We start from the raw sequence: 21,939 nt of genomic DNA, 5'->3' as shown, positions 1-21,939 counted from the left end.
CGTTCAGTTCTACATAACTCGGGCTCCTTGAGAAATCAGTAGCCATGACTGCAATCTTACAGGAAATACTCCAGCAGGGGGTGATTATATATGTTCCCCCCCCCCCCCCCAAGAAGTAGGACGGGGGTGTTTTTCACACATTTCTTGTAAAGAAGCCATCGGGCAAGTTCAAATTCTGAATTTAAAGATATTAAACATATTGCTCAGGCACAAGAAATTCAGAATGGATTTTTTTTTTTTTTGTCTCCTGACCCCAAGTTGTTTCATGGCATCCATAGACCTGAGGGATGCTTGCCTCCATGCGCCTATAGCCACAGCATCTCAAAAGCACTTAAGGTTTGTGGTCAGGACGGAAAGCTCAATCTTAAATCTGCAGTTAAGAGCTCTCCCATTTGGGCTGGCCTTGTCCCCAAGGATATTCACAAAGTGTGGCAGAGGCCTTAGCTCCCCTCAGAGTAGAGGGAGTATCGATTGTCCCATACTTGGATGATCTTTTATTTGCCAGAACAAGGGACCTACTAGAGAAGGACCTGGCAAGGACAAGGGGGCACTTGGAAGGCCTTGGTTGGATAATAAACGAGGAGAAATGACACATGATTCCATCTCGGTCAATAAGATTCCTGGGATATAGCATCGACTCGATACAGGAGAGAATTTTTCTCCCGGAGGAGAAGATAAAGGTCCAGAATGCAGTAAAGACCCAGACAAACCTGCCTATTTCCATCAGGGCAGCGATGTCAGTGTTGGGTCTTCTTACCGCATCTATCCCAGCAGTTCAATGGGCGTGCCTCTACGCAGGGGATCTCCAGCAGGCAATATTGAGAGATTGGTCCTATGGAGAGTCCCTGGAAAAGCTATTCAGAGTGCCTCCTCGTTCTGAGGAAGCTCTGGTGGTGGAGTCGCTCAAACTTAGACAGGGGTCTACTTTGGTGTTTCCCAATAGACAGGAGGTTGACAACAGACGCAAGTTCCTGGGGGTGGGGTGCCCACCTGGAGGGACAGATGGCTCAGGGGACCTGGACAGCCAAGGAGGCCAGGAGATCCTCCAATTGGAAGGAACTAAGGGCTATCCTGTTGGGACTTTGGGTCTTCAAGACACTGGTTCAGGGTCTCCATATCCAGGTCCTGTCGGACAATGCTACAGCAGTGTCTTTTATATAACAAGACAGGGTGGCACAAGAAGCAGGGTGTTGCTATCCCTAGCAGGCCAGTTCCTGTCCTGGGCCAAAAGCAATCTGAGGTCCCTGACAGCGATGTGTCTTAAAGGCGACCTGAATTCCGTAGCAGACTTTCTGAGCAGGGAAAGGATGGTGGAGTCTGAACCCCCAAATTTTCCAGAGTAACAGGAAAATGGGGATGTCTGCAGATGGACCTGTTTGCATCCCAGAACACAAAGGCAAAGACCTTCTCTTTAAACAGGCAGGGCCTGGATGCGCTAGCATAACCCTGGAACTTCAACTTGTGCTATGCCTCCCCCCCCCCCCCCCCCCCTTCCAGATCCTTTTTGGTCCTGACGTTACAAAGGGAGTCCACAAGTGTGACTCTAGTAGCTCCCTTTTGGCCCAAAAGAGCATTGTTTGCAACCATACAGAAGATGGCGGTGGAACCCCATTGGGTTCTTCCCCCCCCCCCCCCCCCCCCCCCTGGCGGGATCTCCTAGCCCAGGGACCTCATCAGCATCCAAATATTGAGCACCTCAGTCTGACAGCGTGGTTACTGAGGAGCAGATCCTAAAGAAAATGGGATTATCTGATAAAGTGGTCTCGACCCTTTTAGGTATTTGGAAAAAGACAGAGCAATTTATTTTAAAACGTGGAAGAGGTTTAATTCCTGGTGTTTACTGAGAGAATTCCCTCGGCCAGGAAATACTTTCAGTGTTAGAATTTCTCCACGACGGAATGGAGTTGGGGTTGGCAGCTAGCACCCTGAAGGCTCAGGTGGCTGCTTTATCAGTTTTTCTAGAAATGCAGCTATTGTGTATCTCCCCCCCCAAGATGGGACTTATCTTTGGTTTTGCAAGGTTTGATCAAAAACTTTTGAACCCCCCCCCCCCCCCCCCCCCAGAGGAAGCAACGATCACGTTTATGGTTGTTTAAGCTAATTCTTTTAGTGGCAGTCACATTAGCTAGATGGGTAAGCGAGTTGCAAGCCCTTTCTATAGCTGAACCTTTTTGTTATGTATTTCTGGACCGGGTAGTGCTAAAAACTAACCCGGGTTTTTTGTCAAAAGTATCAACAGCTTTTCATAGGGCACAAGAAATGATTCTCCCTACCTTCTGTCCTACACCATCCAAACCCAAGGAAAGGTCCTTCCATAACCCAGATGTGGGAAGATGCCTACTGGACTATTTAGACTTCACGAGAGAATTCAGAAAATCGAACTCTCTTCAGTCTATTCACAGGACCACGTAAGGGCTATAGTGCTTCCAAAAAACACTTTAGCTAGGTGGCTGTGTTTGGCCATTAGCGAGACCTATAGGACATCTGGGGTAGATCCTCCCACAGGTGTAATCGCCCACTCCACACGGGCAGTAGCAATGTCCTGGGCGGAAATAGCAGGGGCCTCTCAGTCGAATTTGTAAGGAGAGAGAGATGTATTACCTTGGAGATGCAAACTAGAATGCTGCAATCACTGATCTCACCATGTAGCTGCTTTATTTAACCCTGTAAATGCCCTACCAAATCACCATTGCACACCAGTGTAGGGCAGCTGTGGCATGGAAAACTGAACTTGGCATTGGTTGCATTTGGCCACGAAGCACAGCATTGTGGCTACATGTATAGCCCTAAGCAGCTGCATGCCTGGTTCTGTGGGGGGGGGGGGGGGTTATACATGGCATAATGGCTCATTATGAAATGCTCACTTTAGATTGGCCAGAGCCGTGTACTGGGACTGCATTGTCATCGCTCCTAAAGTAGTATAGTAGGCTACAGTGCTGTGATTTGGCTGAAGCTGCGTTAATGGCACACTAGCTGGAGCAATGGTTAACGACCCATTGCTTTAGTGCACATGTGACAATTACATCGGCACATGCTAATACAGGGATCTCTTTAAACCATGCAGGTTTAGGAGATATCCAGGGTAGCTAACGGGTAAGCCTTATTATAGGCTTGCTGTACATGTAGTAAAGTGGTTTGTAAGGGTTTACAAACACTTTAATTGGAAAAGTGGCCATCCAAAACAATTTGACTACTACATTTGTCCCTTAATTGAAGACCCTCTAACCATTCTGTGTACCTACTATTTTAGGTTCATACCGCTTGGGACCATGCTCTGTGAATGCGGTTAAGGAAGGTGATGTTGACAAGCCATACGATGCTCCTTTTACATTTTGTGAAGTGAATGGTGATCAAGTAGACTGGTTGGTTTACTCTAATGAGCGAAGAAGAATATCCACAATCACTAGTGCAATTGGAAAATTTATCAGCACCAAGGCCATTGGTTCAAATAGACGTGCTGACATAACCAACAACTATAAGTATACGGAAGGTACAATTTTTTTTTTTTTTTTTTTTTTTTTGTTAATCCCATCCATGGACTATTGCAGTCCCTGTAGAAGGCTATTATATACTTTATGCATAGGACGTACATGTTTGCAATAGCATCACTGTATGCATGAGTACACCAAGGCACAGCCATTCATTGGCTGTATCCTGTTCCTGGGCTGCCTGAATTGTACTGACCAGGCTTGGTTGCCTGTGTGCAATGAGTGCTGAAGCAAGACTGGTTTACTTATTATATTGGATATTTATTCACACTTTGCAATCAGTTTTGGGCCTGTTTTTGAGGTTCAATAAAATGTTGTAAGGTGTTGGCAACCCTGGCTACTGGTCCCCGTTATTTAGTACTGATCCAGGCTTCACATTTCTTTCTTCTTCTCCAATAGACCACTTGTGGCACAAATATGGTCTAGTGTATAAATCCCCAGGTTTTTCTGCACCTGGGAGCCACAAGTGGCATACAGCTAGTCATAGAAATGAGAAGAGGTACACTGCCTCATTTAGGTACATGCCAAAGTTTTTGCATCTGTGCACACTTTTTCATATGGCATAGTTTAAAAAAATAAAAAAATCTGCAGTTGGAATACTCAGTGCATGCCTGTATAAAACTATAATGGAACACCTGTACAGCTATTCGCTCACATGATTGATCACATCCAGAAGAAAATCTCTAAAGTGAGGTTAATGGCTTTTTTTTTTTTTTTTTTTTTTTTTTTTTTTTTTTTTTTTCCTTTTAGGAAGCAAGAAGGAGAGGGAGACTTTCAATAAAGCGGAGTCCATCTGTTCCTCTATGCTGTCCAGAAATACTAATGATGCTATTATTTCACTCTTGGCCCTCTCAGTCAATGACACAGAGCCAGTGCCAAAACCAGATTTTGAGGGTGCATTTACACACAATGACCCCCAGATTGGCCAGGATGTCACTTTCACACTGGTACTGAAAAGCATAAGTTCTGTCAAGATAAGTCTACAGCTCAAGATGACTGCTACTGCCATTATATATACTAATGCGCAAGTGAAGGAGATCCTAAGGGAAGCCCAATCTGTAACCCTGGAACCTAAAGAAGGTATGCTTGCACAGATTGCAGATATATTTTATTAAAGAAGCAGCCCATCTGCAAGAATATTTTGTGTGTACACACGGTCAGATAATCCGACCATGTGGGCACTTCATCTGACTCTTTCCATTGGAATGTCCGACCAACAAATTTGAGAGCTGGATATAAAAAAAAAAATTCCGATCGCATTTTGTCCGACCGTGTACAGTTTTGGACAAAATCCAACGGATTTTCTTGTCTGAATGTCTGACCGTGTGTCCAAGGGCTTAGATACTAACAAGAGTTCCTTGCCATAGTTCTCAAGCCTGCTGCCATGTGTGTTTGTGTGTTTTATTATACATATATAAAAAAAAAAAAAAAAAAAAAAAAAAATTTTGGACAATCAACAGGAGTGGAAACCCTACATGACCACAGTAGGGGTCCAGACTTGGAAACCATGTGCAAAGACCTAAATGGGTCATTTAGGGATGTTGGAAACTCGGGCTTGTTCAGGTCTCGAATAGTTCAACTTATAGTAAATGGTAACTTTTGGCGGAATGACCTTTAAGCAGGGGCTGTGACTGTTGCGTTTACATGAAGGCAAACCTTTGCTGAAATTGAGGCAGAATTTTTGACTGCCCTGTGAAAAAAATGTTTCCTGGCAGTCATGCTAATTCTCAAACTTTGTAGCAAACTGCAACAAATGTCCAGAAAGTGATGGCTGTCAGACCCCCCTACGGTGCTTCTCCAGGCTCTCCTGTGCCATTGGGGACCCAGAGACCATAAGTGCGCAGCATATTGGTGCCTCATCAGCACATCAGTGAAGGCAAAATTTCTTGATTACAAAATTTACTGATGAACTAATTTTTTATTTTTTTTTTTATTTTTTTTTTTTATCTAAAATAAAACTCCAGTAGTGATTAAATACCAAAAGCTCTATTTTGGTGGGAAAAGTTGTCAGTGCGACAGTGCTGAAAATGGCCAGGAAGGGGGGGGGGTCCAGTCATTCAAGAAAATAAACTTGCTCTTTTAGGTATCTCTTCTGTAGAATGCACTAAATCTGTTCTTTCTTTCTTAGAGAAAAAAATACCTTTTTCAATATCGTATGCTCAGTATGAAGCTGCCATAACCACAGATAATATGATCAAAGCTGTTGTGCTGTGTGAAGATGAGAAAGGAGGTAAACTACTGGTGGATTCAGTGGTGAAGCTGAGTTCCCAACCCATCATGATAAAGGTATAATAACCTAAAACTCCTGTAATAGTGTCTGTGTGTCTGTGTGTTTTCAAACTGCTCCCCCCCCCCCCCCCCCCATTGCATTTCCAGATGCAAGATGTGGGCCCTTGATTTGCCTAGTCTATGAATATATATAACAATTAATCTGGATTAGTGGGAATTCTCCAAGGGGAGGCACCACCTTGGCATCCAAAACCCAAGGGCTGGACCATGCAGGATGTCTCAATCTCTAAAAAATAGATGAAGCCATGAGTGACTCGGCCTAGCTTATTGTACTTTTTAAATGCACTTTTTAGGGTGGAATAACTTTATAATTTTTTTTTTTATATAGACAACAGGTGAAGCACATGTGAGTCAGCCTCTCCAGATCGAGATTATTTTCACCAATCCCATTTCCCAGGACATTGACAACACCATTCTGACAGTGGAAGGCAGTGGGCTAGTAAAACGGCCAATCCATATTGAGTAAGTGTGAAATATGAGCCTGCAGAGCTTATACAAAGACTAAAGGGGAAGGTGTCCATTGAGAATAAATATAGTATAGTGCTTATGGGTGTGAAATGTATATCAATGCAAACAAGTGTTATAGTAACACTATTGCGTTTTGTAACAGAATGACCAAATGCTCATAAACAAAGTCAAAATGGGTTCATAAAGGGTAGTTCACTCAAATGAGTGAGGTGGAATCCTCTGTAGCAAATGGTGAGTGGTTTAGACACAATAGTTGACACACAAGGGAACCAATAAACATTTGTATAATGGATGGGGGTGTGTTGACCGAAACTCGTTCAGTGCTGCCGACTGAAAGATGGACCAAGTCGGTGCAGGGGTCACTCCAGATACAGGCGTTGTCATAGGCCAATCGGGATCCAGGAATGGGAACTGAATGTCCAGGGCTTAGGTGGATCCTCTAAACAGAATGTGACTCAGACCTCAAGGGGAGGTCAATGAAAAGGGGCTCCATATGGTGCAGGTCATAAAAAAAAATTAGATTTTTTTACTCTTGTATAAAAATACTTAACAAGCATCAAATGATTGGTATTAAAAGATCGCTGAAGTAAAGGCAATATGGGAAGCATGTATCGCAAGCCCAAAAAGTGTCCCTTATTAATTGTCTAGCCATTAGATGTGGGTTTTTCCTCCACATGTAGTAGAACATGGACACCCTGAAATGATTTTGAGTGAAATGGGGCCAAATGGCATTTTTATATACCTAATTGTTACAAACAACCAAAGTAGAGGAGATGAAGTATATCTCAACATTCCTATTAAAACCACTTTAAAGCTAGCTATATAGACATTAGGTATAGGCGTGGTTATGTCTCACATCGTATAAGATCTCCTCAGGCTTTGGCTGCTTATAGGGAGAGTGTCGAGGTTATCTGTTTGGATAAGCCAATCCAGAGAGGCTGTTATACTTTTTCTCCCTTCGTCTTTCAGGACAGCACCTGGAGGGAGCGCAGCTCCACCCACTTTCCCAGGAAACACTGCAGATCACTTTAAAAGACCGGACACTTCCACCATGGCCTCAGTTGTAGTGTTTCCTCCGGCCATGGTGGAAGCGCTGCAGGGAACCAAGGGGTGCTGCGCTCTCTCCAGGTGGGGAGGGCTGGAGGCATGCCATTGTTGCGCGGTTGGTACAGACCTGGCCAAGCTTCCTCCCTTCACGCGCGGGGGTCGCTTCGGTGCCCGCTCTCCTTCATACCCAGGGGGGTCAGGCTGTGGAGGTTCCTCCTTCCTTAGACCGGCGGCTGGGCTTGGTACGCGGCCGAGATTCATATCTCGCGCCGTTCGTCAGGCTCATGTCTTCCGGGTCCGGATGGCGAGTGCGTCATTTCCGGCCGGGGGCGGAACTTTCGTCGACGCGGCTTCCGGTTCCGGCCGCTGGAACGCAGGGAGAGGGGGCCGGTCTCCTCGGCTGACATCACTTCCGGGAGGCGCGAATTTCAAACAAATGGAGCGCCCAGACGCCATTCAATCCTTTATGACAATGGAGGAGGATCAATCGGCGGTGGCAGGAGCAGGAGCCACAATTGTCAGCCAGGCTCAGGTAAGCAGAGGCAGCGGTCTCTGTCATTACTGTTAGAGCTTGTTTGTTTCTTCTCCCTTCCTGACTTGGGGAAGCCTGCAGCATTGTTTTCCTAGAAATGTTATGTAGGAATAATGCGTTTAATGTTTGTTTAGTGAGTCTGTGGGGGGATTCACTGGCTGAAGAACAAATAGAATGGGAAGTCAGTTTAAAATCTGTTCTATTTGGCAGCATATATTCTTGTGTCTACTTGGTGTTTTTACAACTCAGGTTTTTGGCATCCTTTTTTTTTCTTGGTATATTTCAGAAAGTAAAGGAAAAGTCCAAGCATGTGTCCCCTCCTAGCAAGAGAAGGTGCCCATCATGTAGAAATGTTCTTAAGGATTCCTGGACTAAGGTGCTTTGCAGGTCTTGCATAAGCGACCTAGTCAATGAAGAAGCAGCCTCCGTTACCCCTGCGGCTCAGCAGGGAGAGTTACTAAGTTCTTTCAGGAAAGAATTATCAGACACTTTTGAATCTTTCCGGTCTTATTTAGACAGACGCCCAGCTGCGGGTCATAGCTCAGCGCCCCGTTCTCACCCACCAGCACCTACACCCAGGGGGGGCAGTGACTCGGAGGAGGAGGAGCACGCTTTATCCTCTGTTTCAGAGGAGGAGGCAGAGGAAGCAAAGGAGGCTTCCGATTCTTCATCCCGGTATAAGTTATCTTTGGAGGAGGTGGATGACTTACTGAAAAATATCCACACGACTCTAAATATCAGAGGATAAGGCCCAACTGTCACTACATGACAAGATGTTTCAGGGTTTGGGCGAGGTGAAACGCAGAGTTTTCCCTGTGCATAAGTTTCTGTCCGACACTGTCAAAGAATGGAGAGATCCTGAGAGGCCTCCTTTCTTTTCTAGGTCGTTAAAACGCAGGTTTCCCTTCGAGGAGGATGGTTCACAGGTGTGGAACAAGAAGCCTAAGCTCGACGCAGCCTTTTCCCAGGTCTCAAGGAATACGGATCTTGCGTTCGAGGACATGGGTATCCTCAAGGATCCCATGAACAAAAGAGCTGATTCCCTGCTAAGGAAGGCCTGGGACTCAACATTAGCAAACCTCAAGCCAGCAATGGCTTCAACTGTAGTAGCCAGAAATTTAGAACACTGGCTAGAACAGCTAAAAGATCATATTGAGGCAGGAACACCTAGAAAGGATCTGCTTGATACTTTGCCTGTTCTCTTAAAGGCAGTAGGGTACATGGCGAATGCCTCGGCAGAGTCAATTAAAATGTCAGCCAGGTCCTCAGCCCTTATAATCTCAGCCCGTAGGGCTTTATGGGTTAAGACATGGGCAGGAGATACTGCTTCAAAAGCAAAGTTATGTGGTCTTCCGTTCGAGGGAGACTTGGTATTCGGCCCTGACCTCGAAGCCATTCTGGATAGAACGGCTGACAAAAAGAAGGGTTTTCCTACTAAAAAGAAGGTGATTCCCCAAAGCACAAAGAATTTTCGTGCTTTTCGAAAAACCTCTGAGACAAAGGAGTCAGGTTTTAAGAGACCCTGGAAGCCTCAGAGGGGGAAGGGGCAAGTCGGGAGTGTTATTCTGTCCCCCTACTCCGACCCCAAAAAACCAGTGACAGTCTTCCAGCTGTGGGAGGGAGGTTACAGGCCTTCCTTCCGCAGTGGAAGTCAGTGACGGACAGTCTGTTTATCCTCAGTATAATAGAAAGGGGTTACAGACTGGAATTCGATCACTCCCCTCCCGCACGGTTTTACGTAACCCAGGCTCCTCAGGACCCAGAGAAGTCTGTAGCCATGATATCTATTCTGGGGGAACTGATGCAGCAAAAAGTGATCATGGATGTTTCCCCCCCCCCCCCCCGATGAGAGGGGATTGGGCTGTTACTCACACATTTCTTGTAAAAAAAAAAAAAAAAATCGGGCAAATTCAGACTGATCCTGAATTTGAAGGTTTTAAACAAATCAATCAAATACAAGAGATTCAGGATGGACACAATCTTCTCAGTAAAGAGTCTTTTGATGCCAAATTGTTTCATGGCGTCCATAGACTTAAGAGATGCTTATCTCCATGTGCCCATGGCCATAGCTTCACAGAGGTATCTGAGGTTTGCACTCAGGACAGGAGGCTCGGTGATGCATCTCCAGTTCAGAGCTCTCCCGTTCGGCCTGTCCTCATCCCCAAGGATTTTTACCAAGGTCGTAGCAGAGGCCCTAGCCCCCCTCAGGGTAGAAGGTATATCAATCATTCCATACTTGGACGACCTTCTAATCTTTGCCAATACAAAACAGCTATTGGAGAGGGACCTGGGGAGAACAGTAAGACACTTCGAGGGCCTCGGATGGCTAATAAACAGGGAAAAATCAAGCATGGTTGCATCCCAGTCGATAAAATTCCTGGGGTACACCATCGACTCCAGGCAGGAAAGGATTTTTCTACCAGTAGAGAAGATAGAAAAGGTCATGAGTGCTGTGAGGAGGACCCAGACAAACCTGCCTATCTCTGTCAGGGCAGCCATGTCTGTATTGGGCCTCCTCACATCATCCATTCCCGCGGTGCAGTGGGCACGCTTGCATGCAAGAGCTCCAACAGGCAATTCTGTCAAATTGGTCCTACGGGGACTCCCTGGAGAAACAATTCAGGATGCCCCCTCAGGTCCAGAGAAAACTCTGGTGGTGGAGGGATCGCTCAAATCTGGACAAAGGTCTACTTTGGTGTTTCCCGGTAGACCTGAGGCTGACTACAGATGCAAGCTCCCGGGGGTGGGGCGCCCACCTAGAAGGGCAGATGGCCCAGGGGAACTGGACAGTCAGGGAGTCCAGGAGGTCCTCCAACTGGAGGGAACTCAGGGCTATTCTGCTTGGGCTATGGGCCTTCAGAGGAGTGGTTCAGGGACTCCATGTCCAGATCCTCTCCGACAACGCCACAGCTGTATCATATATAACAAGGCAGGGGGGCACAAGGAGCAAGGTGCTGCTATCCTTGGCCAGCCAGATTCTGTCATGGGCAGAGGGCAACCTGAGGTCCATATCAGCAGTGCACCTCAAAGGGGACCTAAATGTGGTAGCAGATTTTCTGAGCAGGGAAAAAGTTCGGGAGTCTGAACCACAAAGTTTTTCAAGAGCTGACTGTGAGATGGGGCCTTCCTCAGACCTTTTTGCATCAAAGCAACAAGGTGAGGGCCTTCTTCTCTTTAAACAGACAAGATCAGGCAAGCGGACTCTATGCCCTAGCACAGCCGTGGGATTTCCACCTGTGCTACGCTTTTCCCCCCCTTTCAATTGATCCCTCTGGTTCTAAAGAAATTGCAGGGGGAATCCACGAGTCTAATCCTAGTTGCCCCCTTCTGGCCCAAAAGGTCATGGTTTGCTACCATACAGAGGATGGCGGTGGGACCCCACTGGGTTCTTCCGCTTCGAAAGGATCTCCTAACCCAGGGACCTCTTCAGCATCCGAACATCGGGCAACTCAATTTGACCGGGTGGTTACTGAGGAGCAAATTTTGAAGAGAAAAGGGTTATCTAATAAGTTAGTCACAACTCTCCTAGGAAGTAGAAAAGATACTACTAGGGCAATTTATTTCAAAACATGGAAACGGTTTAACTCCTGGTGCCTGTCAAAGGAATTCCCTCCCCAGGAGATTTCTTCAGTTCTTGAATTTCTCCATGAGGGCATGGAACTAGGGTTGGCAGCCAGTACCCTAAAGACACAGGTGGCTGCTTTATCAGTTTTCCTTGAGAGACGTTTATCTCAAGAACATCTTATTAGATTTTTTTTAAAGCTCTGGCCAGAGCTAGGCCCGTACCATTTAAGTTTTTCCCTAGATGGGACCTGTCCTTGGTTTTACGGGCATTGACAAAGGAACCTTTTGAACCCCCAGCAGTAGCGACTCTCAGGTTGTGGTCGCTTAAGTTGGTCCTGTTAGTGGCCATTACATCTGCTAGAAGAGTAAGCGAACTACAGGCCTTATCAATAGTGGAGCCTTTCTGTTACATATTCCCGGACCGGGTTGTTCTTAAAACTGACCCGGGCTTCCTTCCAAAGGTCTCAACAGCCTTCCATAGGACGCAAGAAATAGTTCTGCCCACCTTTTGTCCTTCACCTGCAAACGCTACAGAGAAATCTTTCCATACCCTAGATGTTAGAAGGTGTCTGTTACACTATCTAGAGATTACACGTGAGTTTAGGAAGTCAAACTCCCTTTTCATAGCGTTCTCAGGACCACGGAAGGGCTATAGTGCGTCCAAAAATACTATAGCTAGGTGGCTAAGAATGGCTATTAGGGAGGCCTATAGTGCATCCGGGCTTGAACCCCCCCCGCAGGGGTTGTCGCCCATTCTACTAGGGCAGTAGCAACTCCCTGGGCGGAAAGAGCAGGAGCCTCTCCGAATCGAATCTGTAAAGCGGCTACGTGGACAAGCTTCACCACCTTCACACGCCACTACAGGTTGGACCTGCTCTCAGCTTCAGACCAGGCCTTTGGCAGAGGTTCTGCAGGCAGTGGTCCCTCCCTAGAGAGTACTCTCTTATCTCCAGGTGCTGTCCTGAAAGACTAAGGGAGAAAAACCCTAGTTGGACTTACCGGTAACGGTATTTCTACTAGTCTTTCAGGACAGCGCCGATGACCCACCCTATATTGTGTTTGATAAATGTGGTGTTATTGCTATGTTTTCTGCTTATTTAATTTCAGCATGGCGGAGGTACTCTATGAACAACTGAGGCCATGGTGGAAGTGTCCGGTCTTTTAAAGTGATCTGCAGTGTTTCCTGGGAAAGTGGGTGGAGCTGCGCTCTCCAGGTGCTGTCCTGAAAGACTCGTAGAAATACCGTTACCGGTAAGTCTAACTAGGGTGTTTTTTATTTTTTTTATTTTTTTTTTTTTCATTTAGACTTGTGTGACCTCATCCCATTGTTACTTTTGTGCCCCCATGCCAAGCTCTATTGTATATTTAGTATTCTGTAAAACATAGCCAACACTCCCAGATTTTGCAGAATTTTGTTGGTCTCTGGCCTGATGGATCAGGTCTTCCATTTCAGCAAGCTTCCCTATGCGTTGGAGCCATTCCAAAATGCTAAGGGGGGGGTGTTGCCTTTCCAATGTAGGGGTGCAAATTTTGGCTGTTAAGGATCTGTTATGCTGATTGGGGTAGGGCTGTGTGGAGTTGTTGGGGTGTATTCTGTAAGTAGTTCGGAGATGATGTGGTATACTTTCTAATAGGGCTATATCAGCAGGCAGTCCTACCAGATGTGGAGTAAGGAGCCTTATTACATCTAACACTGTGGAGAAACATTGGGGTGATATTTGGTGTTTGTCTGGGGTCCTGTACCATCTGGACTATATTTTGAATCCCTTTTCTTGTGTGGAAATGCTTGCCAATCCTTTATGGCTATGTGTGTAAATATGTTTCCAGCCCTCTACTGATGGGGTATATCGCTAGTTCCCCTTCCCAGCGTTGGCTGATTGCAAACAAATTAATACAAACATGAATAGATATCAAAGGTCTTTGCTCTAAACGGAGTGCTTCAAAAGGGGCACAATCTCTACTCCAAATGGATAACTGTTTGGAGCTGTTCAGGAAATGCCTAATCTGTTGGAATTTGAAGGTTTTGATTCAAGGTGAGAGCATTGAGTTCTAAGTTTCCCTCTGAAAGTGTTCTGCCCAGATATCTTTGCTTCTGGCATGTGCAATGATCCAGAGGCCTGGGGCAATTCTGGATTAGTCAATTGGAGTCAGAGGCCCAGGGGAGGAAGCCTGGTTCTATGTGGGGGTGGTGGTGGTGGATTTAATTTTTTTTTTTTTTTTTTTTTTGTGGGGCTAATTCTGGGATGGTTTCCTTTTGGAATTCAACTGGGGGGGGGGGGGGGGGGGTTGCTAACTGGGAGAATGATTTTTCTAGTTCAACCCAGTGTGAACATGCCAGTCAACCACTCTGGTCAGATGGCAAGGCCAGTAGTATTTTTACCTATCTGGGAGGCCAATTCTCCCTTTCAATTAAGGGGTTACTAAGCTATCCCAGCTGGGGATGTTGACAAATCTGTATGTGCAAAGAATGCTGGGAGGGATTTGTAATTGGTAGTTTGTAGGAGTCTTTGGAGAACATTCATCTTGATGGCTGCTCTCCCAAACAGACAGGACCCATAGCCCATTTTTGTAGGTCTTGTATGATTCTCAGGATTGGGAGGAAGTTTCTGGAGAATTTATTTTTATTTTTTTTTTTTATTGGGAGCTGAAGCCTGAGGTTAGTGGCATGTGGGTCTCAATCAAAGGGGGGCAATTGGCCTTGTATTGAGGGATATGTTAAGCTCCTGGGATTTTGAGAAATTTTTGGAGGTTGCATAGCGGAAAATCCTTCAGTAGCTTGGGAATTGAAGTAATGGAGTCCATCAGCATAGGCTGCCAATTTGTAGTGGTAGCCCTTTTTTAGACTCCTTTGTCAGGATTGGCTTGGTCTTCAGAGTAACAGTTCTAAGGTTGGCAAAAAAGGGGCAGCCCTGGAGCGTAGTTTGACGCAGAAGGAGCCTGACAGGTGACCATTGACTTGCATCCTTGCCGTAGGAGTAGAATATGGGGCCAGGATGAACTGAATACAATTGTGCATGCCCATCTTGAGGGCTTCTATCGTGTAGTTTCAGGCCACCCTGTCAAACACCTTCTCTGCATCAAGTGACAGGAAGAAGCCATGTTTGAGAGGGTATCAAGTAATGTATACTAATGGCTTTCAGTGAGTTGTCCCTTGCCTCTCTACCAGGGATGAAGCCAAACTGGTCTAAAGATACTAACTTGGAGTAAGGGCAGTAGGTGGCTTGCAGCTGTTTTTTGCATAGATTTTCACATCTATGTTGACATGATATGGCTCTGTAATTTGCAACAGTGGTGTTGTATTTGCCTGGCTCTGGTATCGTGTATGTGGGTCTCCAGAAGATCTTTGACATGTGAAAGGTAATGAGTTAAATGTCTCAGGAAATGTAGTAGAATGTCAAAGGTTTTGTAATTGAGTCTGTCAGCCTGGGCTTTTAACTGGCTTTAGTTTTAAAACCATATTTGGTTTCGTCCAGGGAGATTTGAGTTCTCTGCTAATAACACATTTGTGCATTTGTCCATTGTGTCAAGGGAGCAATCTCTGTGGATTCATTCTCTCGCCTATTGTAGTAGGCATGTGATGGTCTTCAACATGTCAGGATTGTTTAGAAAGGAATTATCAAGATGCCACATTGGTTCTCTCATAGCCGTGTTTGGGAACGTAAGGGTCATGGAAATGGGATTGTGATCGGATAGTACCATTGGGTCTGTAGAAGGGGTAAAGGGGCCATTCTGCTTGATGCACTAGGATTGACTATCTGTTGTGGTGCAGAGAAAAGTGAAGTCTTGAGTGTTGCTGCAAGGTGTGTGTGTGTGTGTGTGTGTGTGTGTGTATTGTATGCAAGAAATTGAGTTATTGACTCGCTCAATGTTCCTTGGGCAGACTCCAGGCGAGGGGGGAAAAAGTACTTGGTCTTCACAAGACTCTTAAACCAACCAGGAATCAACTCCTGACTGCTTGTTTCAGCTATCAACTCCTTGAGTTAGGGCCACCATACTTTAATCAGTGGCCAAGCTTCACCCAGCTTCTAGGGCATGGGTGCTCAACCTGTGGCCCTCCAGCTGTTGCAGAACAAGTCCCACGAGGCACTGCAAGGCTGAACAGTTAAAAGCATGGCTCCCAAAGGCATGATGAGACTTGTAGTTCTGCAACAGCTGGAGGATCACAGGTTGAGCACCCATGTTCTAGGGGTTTCTTAATCGGGCTGAAGTTCCTCCATGGTACATCAATCCCCATGTTCAGCATACTGGGCCTCTGTTCATTTTCATGAAACCCTCTTCAGGCGGTAGGCCTGAGGGGGACAATTGACTGCATTCATTGCCCCAGGCAGGAGGTTGGTGGGAGGAAGACTTTCCTAGTATTTTTCCTGTATATATGCCCCAGCGTGCACTACACCTAGTGGTTGAGCGGGAAGATTTAAATCATAGCTGATTAGTGCAGCATCTTACAAAGTTTACAAGGGGCACACATGCAGCAGCCTACAATAAGCGGTGCCACAAGGCCTAGCAAAAACTAAACTCCAATGCACTTCTGTTTAAGGCAAAGTTGTTACACCTAGTATAGTCCAAGTGCAGGTTCACTTCAAATAGTACACTTGTAAAATTCTGACCCAATAAAGCTCTTCTTTTGAACATGCTTGAGGGGCCATGTGTGGCTGAACAACCGGTCATGTTAAATTGTCATGAGCAAGGAGTTTTTGGGTGTTGTTCCTGTTACTATACCTACACCATTGCTGAGCTTCATGAGCCATGGGATTTACACCAAGTGGCAGGCTATTGACAGTTGTGAAACCCAGAAAGTGTGTGGCTGCTGTACATGGCAACCAGATCCGATTTCAGTCATTGTAGATCATTGGTGTTTACATACACTTTTTAACCTGTCCTGGGTTACAGAATTCAACCCCTGTTAGACCAGGTAGGTTTCTGTCGTCCCCCGTCCACTACATCTAAGGACTAGTAAACTGATAATCTGAGGTTGGTTTTTTACACATGCTTTAAAAATTCCTGACTGGTTGCTAAGGGCATCAGGCTTTGTCTTTGTTTGCATCGCTGCCATGCTGTGAATGCATAGCACGAAGACCTGCAAGCGTGGCTGATGCACTCATAAAATGTGGTTCTTTTAGCTCACCAAAGCCACCGCTTTCTTTTACAGAATACCTTGTCTGAAGAAAAATCAGCAATTGGTGACCAATGTCAACATCATCCCTTACCGAGGTGGTTCCAGGTGTGTCGTGGTGGACTTGAGCTCTAAGAAGTTCAGTGACATTAAAGGGACCTTGCCAATTAATGTGTCTTCTGAATAACCTGCCAGCTCCCTGTTCCTCAAATAAAAAAAACATTTTTGCACAAAGGAAATTTGTTTTTCTTTCAAGAGCTCTGGTCCATAAGCCCAACTTTATACAAAACCTTTTTTTAGATTGGAGTTGGGCTTTTAAAGTGAAATGTTTGCAAAAAATGAGTTGGTGAACTTGCTTGGTACAGCCTGTTAATGATAGACTGTTTACATCGCCTTTAAAATGTACTTTATCACTTCTACATGCTTGCTGTTTCATATATTGTTTCTGTAGCACTAATGTTTAGGCAGGTTTGCTCTTAAATTTACCTGCCAGGTGTATTTGCCTTGGATAATTGTGAGGGATCAATTTCCCCCCAAGTCTGGAATTGCTGATATCAAACAAGGACAGATTAAGAATAAATAGGGTATCTTGGCCAATGGGTAGGGATTTTCTTGGGTCCCTTGGCCTGCTGGGACGGCCCATTTATTTAGGTGAGGTCAGGTAATCGGTTCTGTGCCACCTGGGTGGACATGTGTTGCACAGCCTAGCAGTCTGAGGGCCTATCCAGAAGCAAGCAGAACATCATAGGGTTGGTATTGCAGCTTGCAGTCCAACCAGAAGTGACAGTTCTGCCAGCCGGAGAACCTGTCTGAGGTAGAGGGGAAGCTGTCACCACTAAGGGCCCAACCACCATATTGCCAGGGACTACAGTGAGTAGTTGATGCAAATACTATAGCAATATTCTCTTCCCTGACCAGAGACGGTAAAGAATTGGAAAACTTCAGCAGGTGTCAAGCCAGGGACCAAGCAGGCCAGTGGGGGGGGGAAGCTTGAGCTATCTAGTGTGCCAAGCTAGGGACCCAGCAGAGAAGCAGGGGTGAAGGCTGGAAGAGCTCATGGGATTCAGTGGCGGTGAATCAGCAAGCCTAGTGAGAGTGGGAGCTCAGTGGGCTGAGAGTCTGCAAGAAGTGACTATAAAAGGTAAAGGAGTTTGTTAGAACAGTTTACAAACTGTAAGACTGTTGCCACCTGAGATTGCACTCTCACACATGCAAATGTAGTGTCCTTGCTGGATGCCTTTCCCTGCATGGCTGTCTACCTGTAGAAGTCTGCAAATTGACACTACTACAAATTTTCAGCTTTCTGTGCATTTGCACTTTTAATTAGACTTGCCCAGTGATGGTACACTGTAACCAAATTTTTATTTATCTTGCATCAGGGGACACACAGCCATAGTAAGCTGTTCTACACCCCCGCAATGTTGCCAGCACTCATACACTTCCCTAGTTGGAAGGGGGGTCGGGGCTTAGTGGCATCAGATGCCGGCCACACGTGGAGGAAGTAAGCTGCAGTCTGGCGGTAGAGGGATAGAGCAGAGTGGTTGCTGGCAGGTTTGGTGACACAGGCATCTCCCTTTTGATTGACGACATAGTATAGCTAGGATTAATAGCAGTTATTGTACTGTACTAAAGCTTAGCAAGTGAAACCTTCTTTTTCTGGTACTGTTTACTATGAGTGACAAGGACCAGGAACCCTTTTTAAGGGGTTAATGGTATACAATAAACTAAAACCCTTCCAAAAGAATGTCTTCCTTCCCAGGAGGTAAAAAGGAAAAATACAGCCAGTCAGATGAAGCTGTCAAGGGTAGAACACTTCTGTCCCTGTGTTTCATACAAACAGGTTTTTCTTCTGCCATTTTTAAAATATTATTGCTATGTCTCGCCATAGTAGGACTCAACATGGCAGATTCCCATTTGGTCCTCTGGGCCATTTTGTTGAACAGGAGGCTGGGGGATCAGGTAGATCTTCCCAAATATTGGAAGATACTTATTTTCCCAAGGCTGTCTTTCAGGACAGCCACCATAGAGGGACCCGGCTCCTCCCCTTCTAGGAAACGCTGCCTTCCAACACAGATTCAAGCCTCAGCCCCTCAGTTATGGCGTTTCCTCTGGAGGGGAGACACTGCATGGGAGCCAAAGCTAGTCAGCTGGGGAGGCTGAGGCTTTTTCTTTTACCTGGGGGAGACAGGGGTATCTCTATGGTGGTCCCGGTCAGTTAGCAGGATGGCCGAATGGATTCCATTGTGGTTTTTGCCACTGCATGCTCCAGCCACCCTTGGAGAAGGTGGAGGTCTGGGGAGGGCCGTTTGATGGTGCCTAGGGTGGCGCGACAGGAGGAGGTTGTTTCCCCTTGTGCAGGCGGGGCGGGCTTCCTTGTTCCTGATGCAGTAAATTCAAACGGACGGAGTTTTCTGGCTGGTAAGGTCTTCCTTTCCACCCTGTACAGACAGCGGCTGGGAGACAGGACTGTGACCACTAATGCCTGGTTTGTCAAGCAGTGGCTTCAAGAACTGGCCCAGGAGACGGCAGCACCAGCCACTCTAAGGTGAACCCTGGGGTGGGGTTTCCTTCCTATTGTATCGGTAGCTCCACTGGTGTATTCTCTCCCTGGTGGGGGGAGGAAGAGAGGGTTGCATCTGGGATCCTGGTGCTGGTTTGTCGGGGGGGCGGGGGCCACTCCTGGTGGTCCTCTGGTGATTGGTGCTTACTACTCTTGATTCAGAAAGCCACCAGCAAATCGCCCTATGGGTCTAAGTGGTGTCCTTCATGTAGGGCTTCTATGGGGAGTCTTGGTCTAAAGCACTTTTGTAGGGAGTGTATATAGAAGGGCTGGTGAGGGAGCAGGGTGTGGATCAGTAAGAGAACTCTCTAGCACCTTTTTAGGTCATTTAAGGAGTTATGCTTCAGTTACACAGCAGAGTGGTCTGCCTATCCCTGAGGTTATGGGCCCAGTGGGGGATAAGCCAGAGGGCTCCAGGGGTGAAGACAACACGGATAGTGGCGTCTCTGAATCCCAGGGGAAGTCAGATGAGGATACTATGGATGGGGAATCCAAAAGGTCCTCCCTGTTATAAGCTTTCTCTTGAAGTGGAGGATCTCTTAGGAGACAGTCTCACCACTCTAGGCATTCAAGAGAAAAGGAAGACCTTGTCCCTGCATGATCAAATGTACAGGGGCTTAGGGCAAGAGAAGAGGGTGTTCCCAGTTCACAAGGTCCTGGTGGATGCCATCAAGAGAGAATGGCAGGATCCAGAGAGGAAACTTTTTTTTTTTTTTTTCCCTCAAGAGCCTTGAAACAAAGGTTTCCAGAGGAAGAGTCTCGGGGGGGGGGGGGCTGGGGGGGGGGGGGGGGGAAATACCACATCTAACCTAGGCGACTTGTTCCATACCAAAGTGTCCAGGCATACAGATCTGGCCTTTGAGGACATGGGGGTTCTGTCAGATCCTATGGATCGGAGGATGGATTCGCTTTTAAAGAAGGCTTGGGACTCCGGGCAGAGGAACCTGAAACCAGCCACGGCGGCCACTGTTGTAGCCAGAAATATGGAATATTGACTTGCTCAGATCAAAGCCCATATAGAAGCAAGAACAGCAAAGGATACTATCCTCTTCCTTTCCCATGTTACTCAAGGGAGTGGCTTATATTGCAGATGCTTCGGCAGAATCTGTCCGCAAGATCCACGGCCCTGACTAATTCAGCCAAGCGAGCCTTATGGCTGAAAACATGGCAGGGGGATAGTGCATCCAAAATTAAACTTTGTGGGATACCTCTCGCAGGTGATCTATTTGGACCAGGGCTGGAGGCTGTGCTGGATCAGACAGCCGATAAGAAAGCCTTCCCCCATTAAGAGAAAATATGATGTTCAGGCTAAAAAGGCTCCACTTCAAAAGAACGTGGAGCCTCCAAAAGTTGAGAAACAGAATAAGTCCTGGGGACTGAAGGGTAAGGGCCGTGGGGGGGGGGGGGGAGGAGCAATTTTTAACCCTCCTGAACAGCCCAAAAAAAACAATGGGAAGAAGGTTTGGGGCTATCCTCCCACAGTGGGAAAGGATCACCTCCTCCAATCAGTTTGTGCTGGGGATTATAAGGAGAGGTTATTGGTTGGAGTTCTCGGATTCAAACCAACCCCCCCAGATCTTCTTTTGTTTTCATCATCCCGAGAGCAACTGGTTTGTGATCTACAGGTTACAAAAGACATCTTGGAGAACTTGGGTTGGCTTGTAAACATGGAGAAATCCAATTTAATCCCAGCCCAAAGGGTCACCTTTCTGGGCTATGTGTTGGATTTGACAGAGCAAAGGGTCTTTCTGCCCTTGGAAATGATTCAGAAGATAGACTATGCAATGTTGTTCCTCCAGGGCAGTTCTCAGAATTTGGTAAGGGGGATTATGTTGGCCCTAGGCTTACTGACATCCACACTTTTTGCAGTTGGCGGGGCTACATTTTCCTCCTATGCAACTGTTCATTTTGAGGATCTGGGACCACAGCCAGGGGTCGTTGGACTTGGGTCAAGAGGTCCCTCTGGTGGTGGAGAAAGGAGGGAAATCTGTCACAGGGCCTGGAGTGGGTCCCCCCGGTATCCAGGACCATAACAGATGTGAGTGGTTCAGGTTGGGGAGCTCATCTGGGCACCTAGGTGGTGCAGGGTTCCTGGGGCAAGATGGAGGTATTGCAGTCCTCAAATTGGAGGGAGTTGAGTGGTGGATCTGGCTCTCGAAGCCTTTCAGGAAGAACTTTGGGGACAACACGTGAGGGTTTGGTCAGACAATTCCTCAGTGGTGGCCTATGTCAACAAACAGGGTGACACCAGGAGCGGAACGCTTTGGGTTCTGTCAGAATTAATCCTTAAATGGGCTGAGGCCAATGTTCTGTCTTTCGGCAATTCATTTGAAGGGAGAACAGAATCAAATGGCGGATTTCCTCAGCAGTAGGGATGAGCCGAACACCCCCCGGTTCGGTTCGCACCAGAACTTGCGAACGACCCCCGCGTTCGGTACGAACGTTAGAACCCCATTGAAGTCTATGGGACTCGAACGTTCGAATTGGAAAGTGCTAATTTTAACGGCTAATATGCAAGATAGTGTGCTAAAAAGGGTTTGGCGACCTGCCTCCTGCCTCAGGGGACATGGGTCACTGCAAAAAAAAGTTTTAAAAACTACCGTTTTGGCGGGAGCAGTGATTTTAATGACGATTAAAGTGAAAAAAAAAAGTGAAATATTCCTTTAAATATGGTGCCTGGGGGGTGTCTGTAGTATGCCTGTGAAGTGCCACGTGTTTCCCGTGTTTAGAACAGTCCCTGCACAAAATGACATTAAACGGAAATAACACCATTTAAAACTGCTTGCGGTTTTAATGTTATATCTGGTTCCTGCAATATGGTTGAAAATCATTCAGAAAAATGGCATGGGTAGCCCTCCCTGCCCATTACCAGCCTATT

General features: G+C 46.5%; 1 protein-coding gene across 1 annotated transcript; it reads left to right on the top strand.

The window, feature by feature from the left end:
• The first annotated feature begins 593 nt into the window (after window positions 1-593).
• Window positions 594-16,734, top strand: LOC143934790 (protein-glutamine gamma-glutamyltransferase E-like). Its single transcript, XM_077458416.1, has 6 exons — window positions 594-1,122; window positions 3,251-3,490; window positions 4,239-4,568; window positions 5,617-5,774; window positions 6,106-6,239; window positions 16,538-16,734. The coding sequence occupies exons 1-6, from the start codon at window positions 594-596 to the stop codon at window positions 16,686-16,688; spliced, it is 1,542 nt and encodes a 513-aa protein (XP_077314542.1). The 3' UTR covers window positions 16,689-16,734.
• Window positions 16,735-21,939: the final 5,205 nt, after the last annotated feature.

The sequence above is a fragment of the Lithobates pipiens genome, unplaced genomic scaffold (assembly GCF_037356315.1).
Source record: "Lithobates pipiens isolate NorthernLeopardFrog02 unplaced genomic scaffold, aLitPip1_a1.2 Scaffold_28, whole genome shotgun sequence".
In the NCBI taxonomy this organism is placed as follows: domain Eukaryota; kingdom Metazoa; phylum Chordata; class Amphibia; order Anura; family Ranidae; genus Lithobates; species Lithobates pipiens.
Note: the sequence above shows the minus strand (reverse complement) of the source record. Positions and strands in the feature narration are given on the sequence as shown.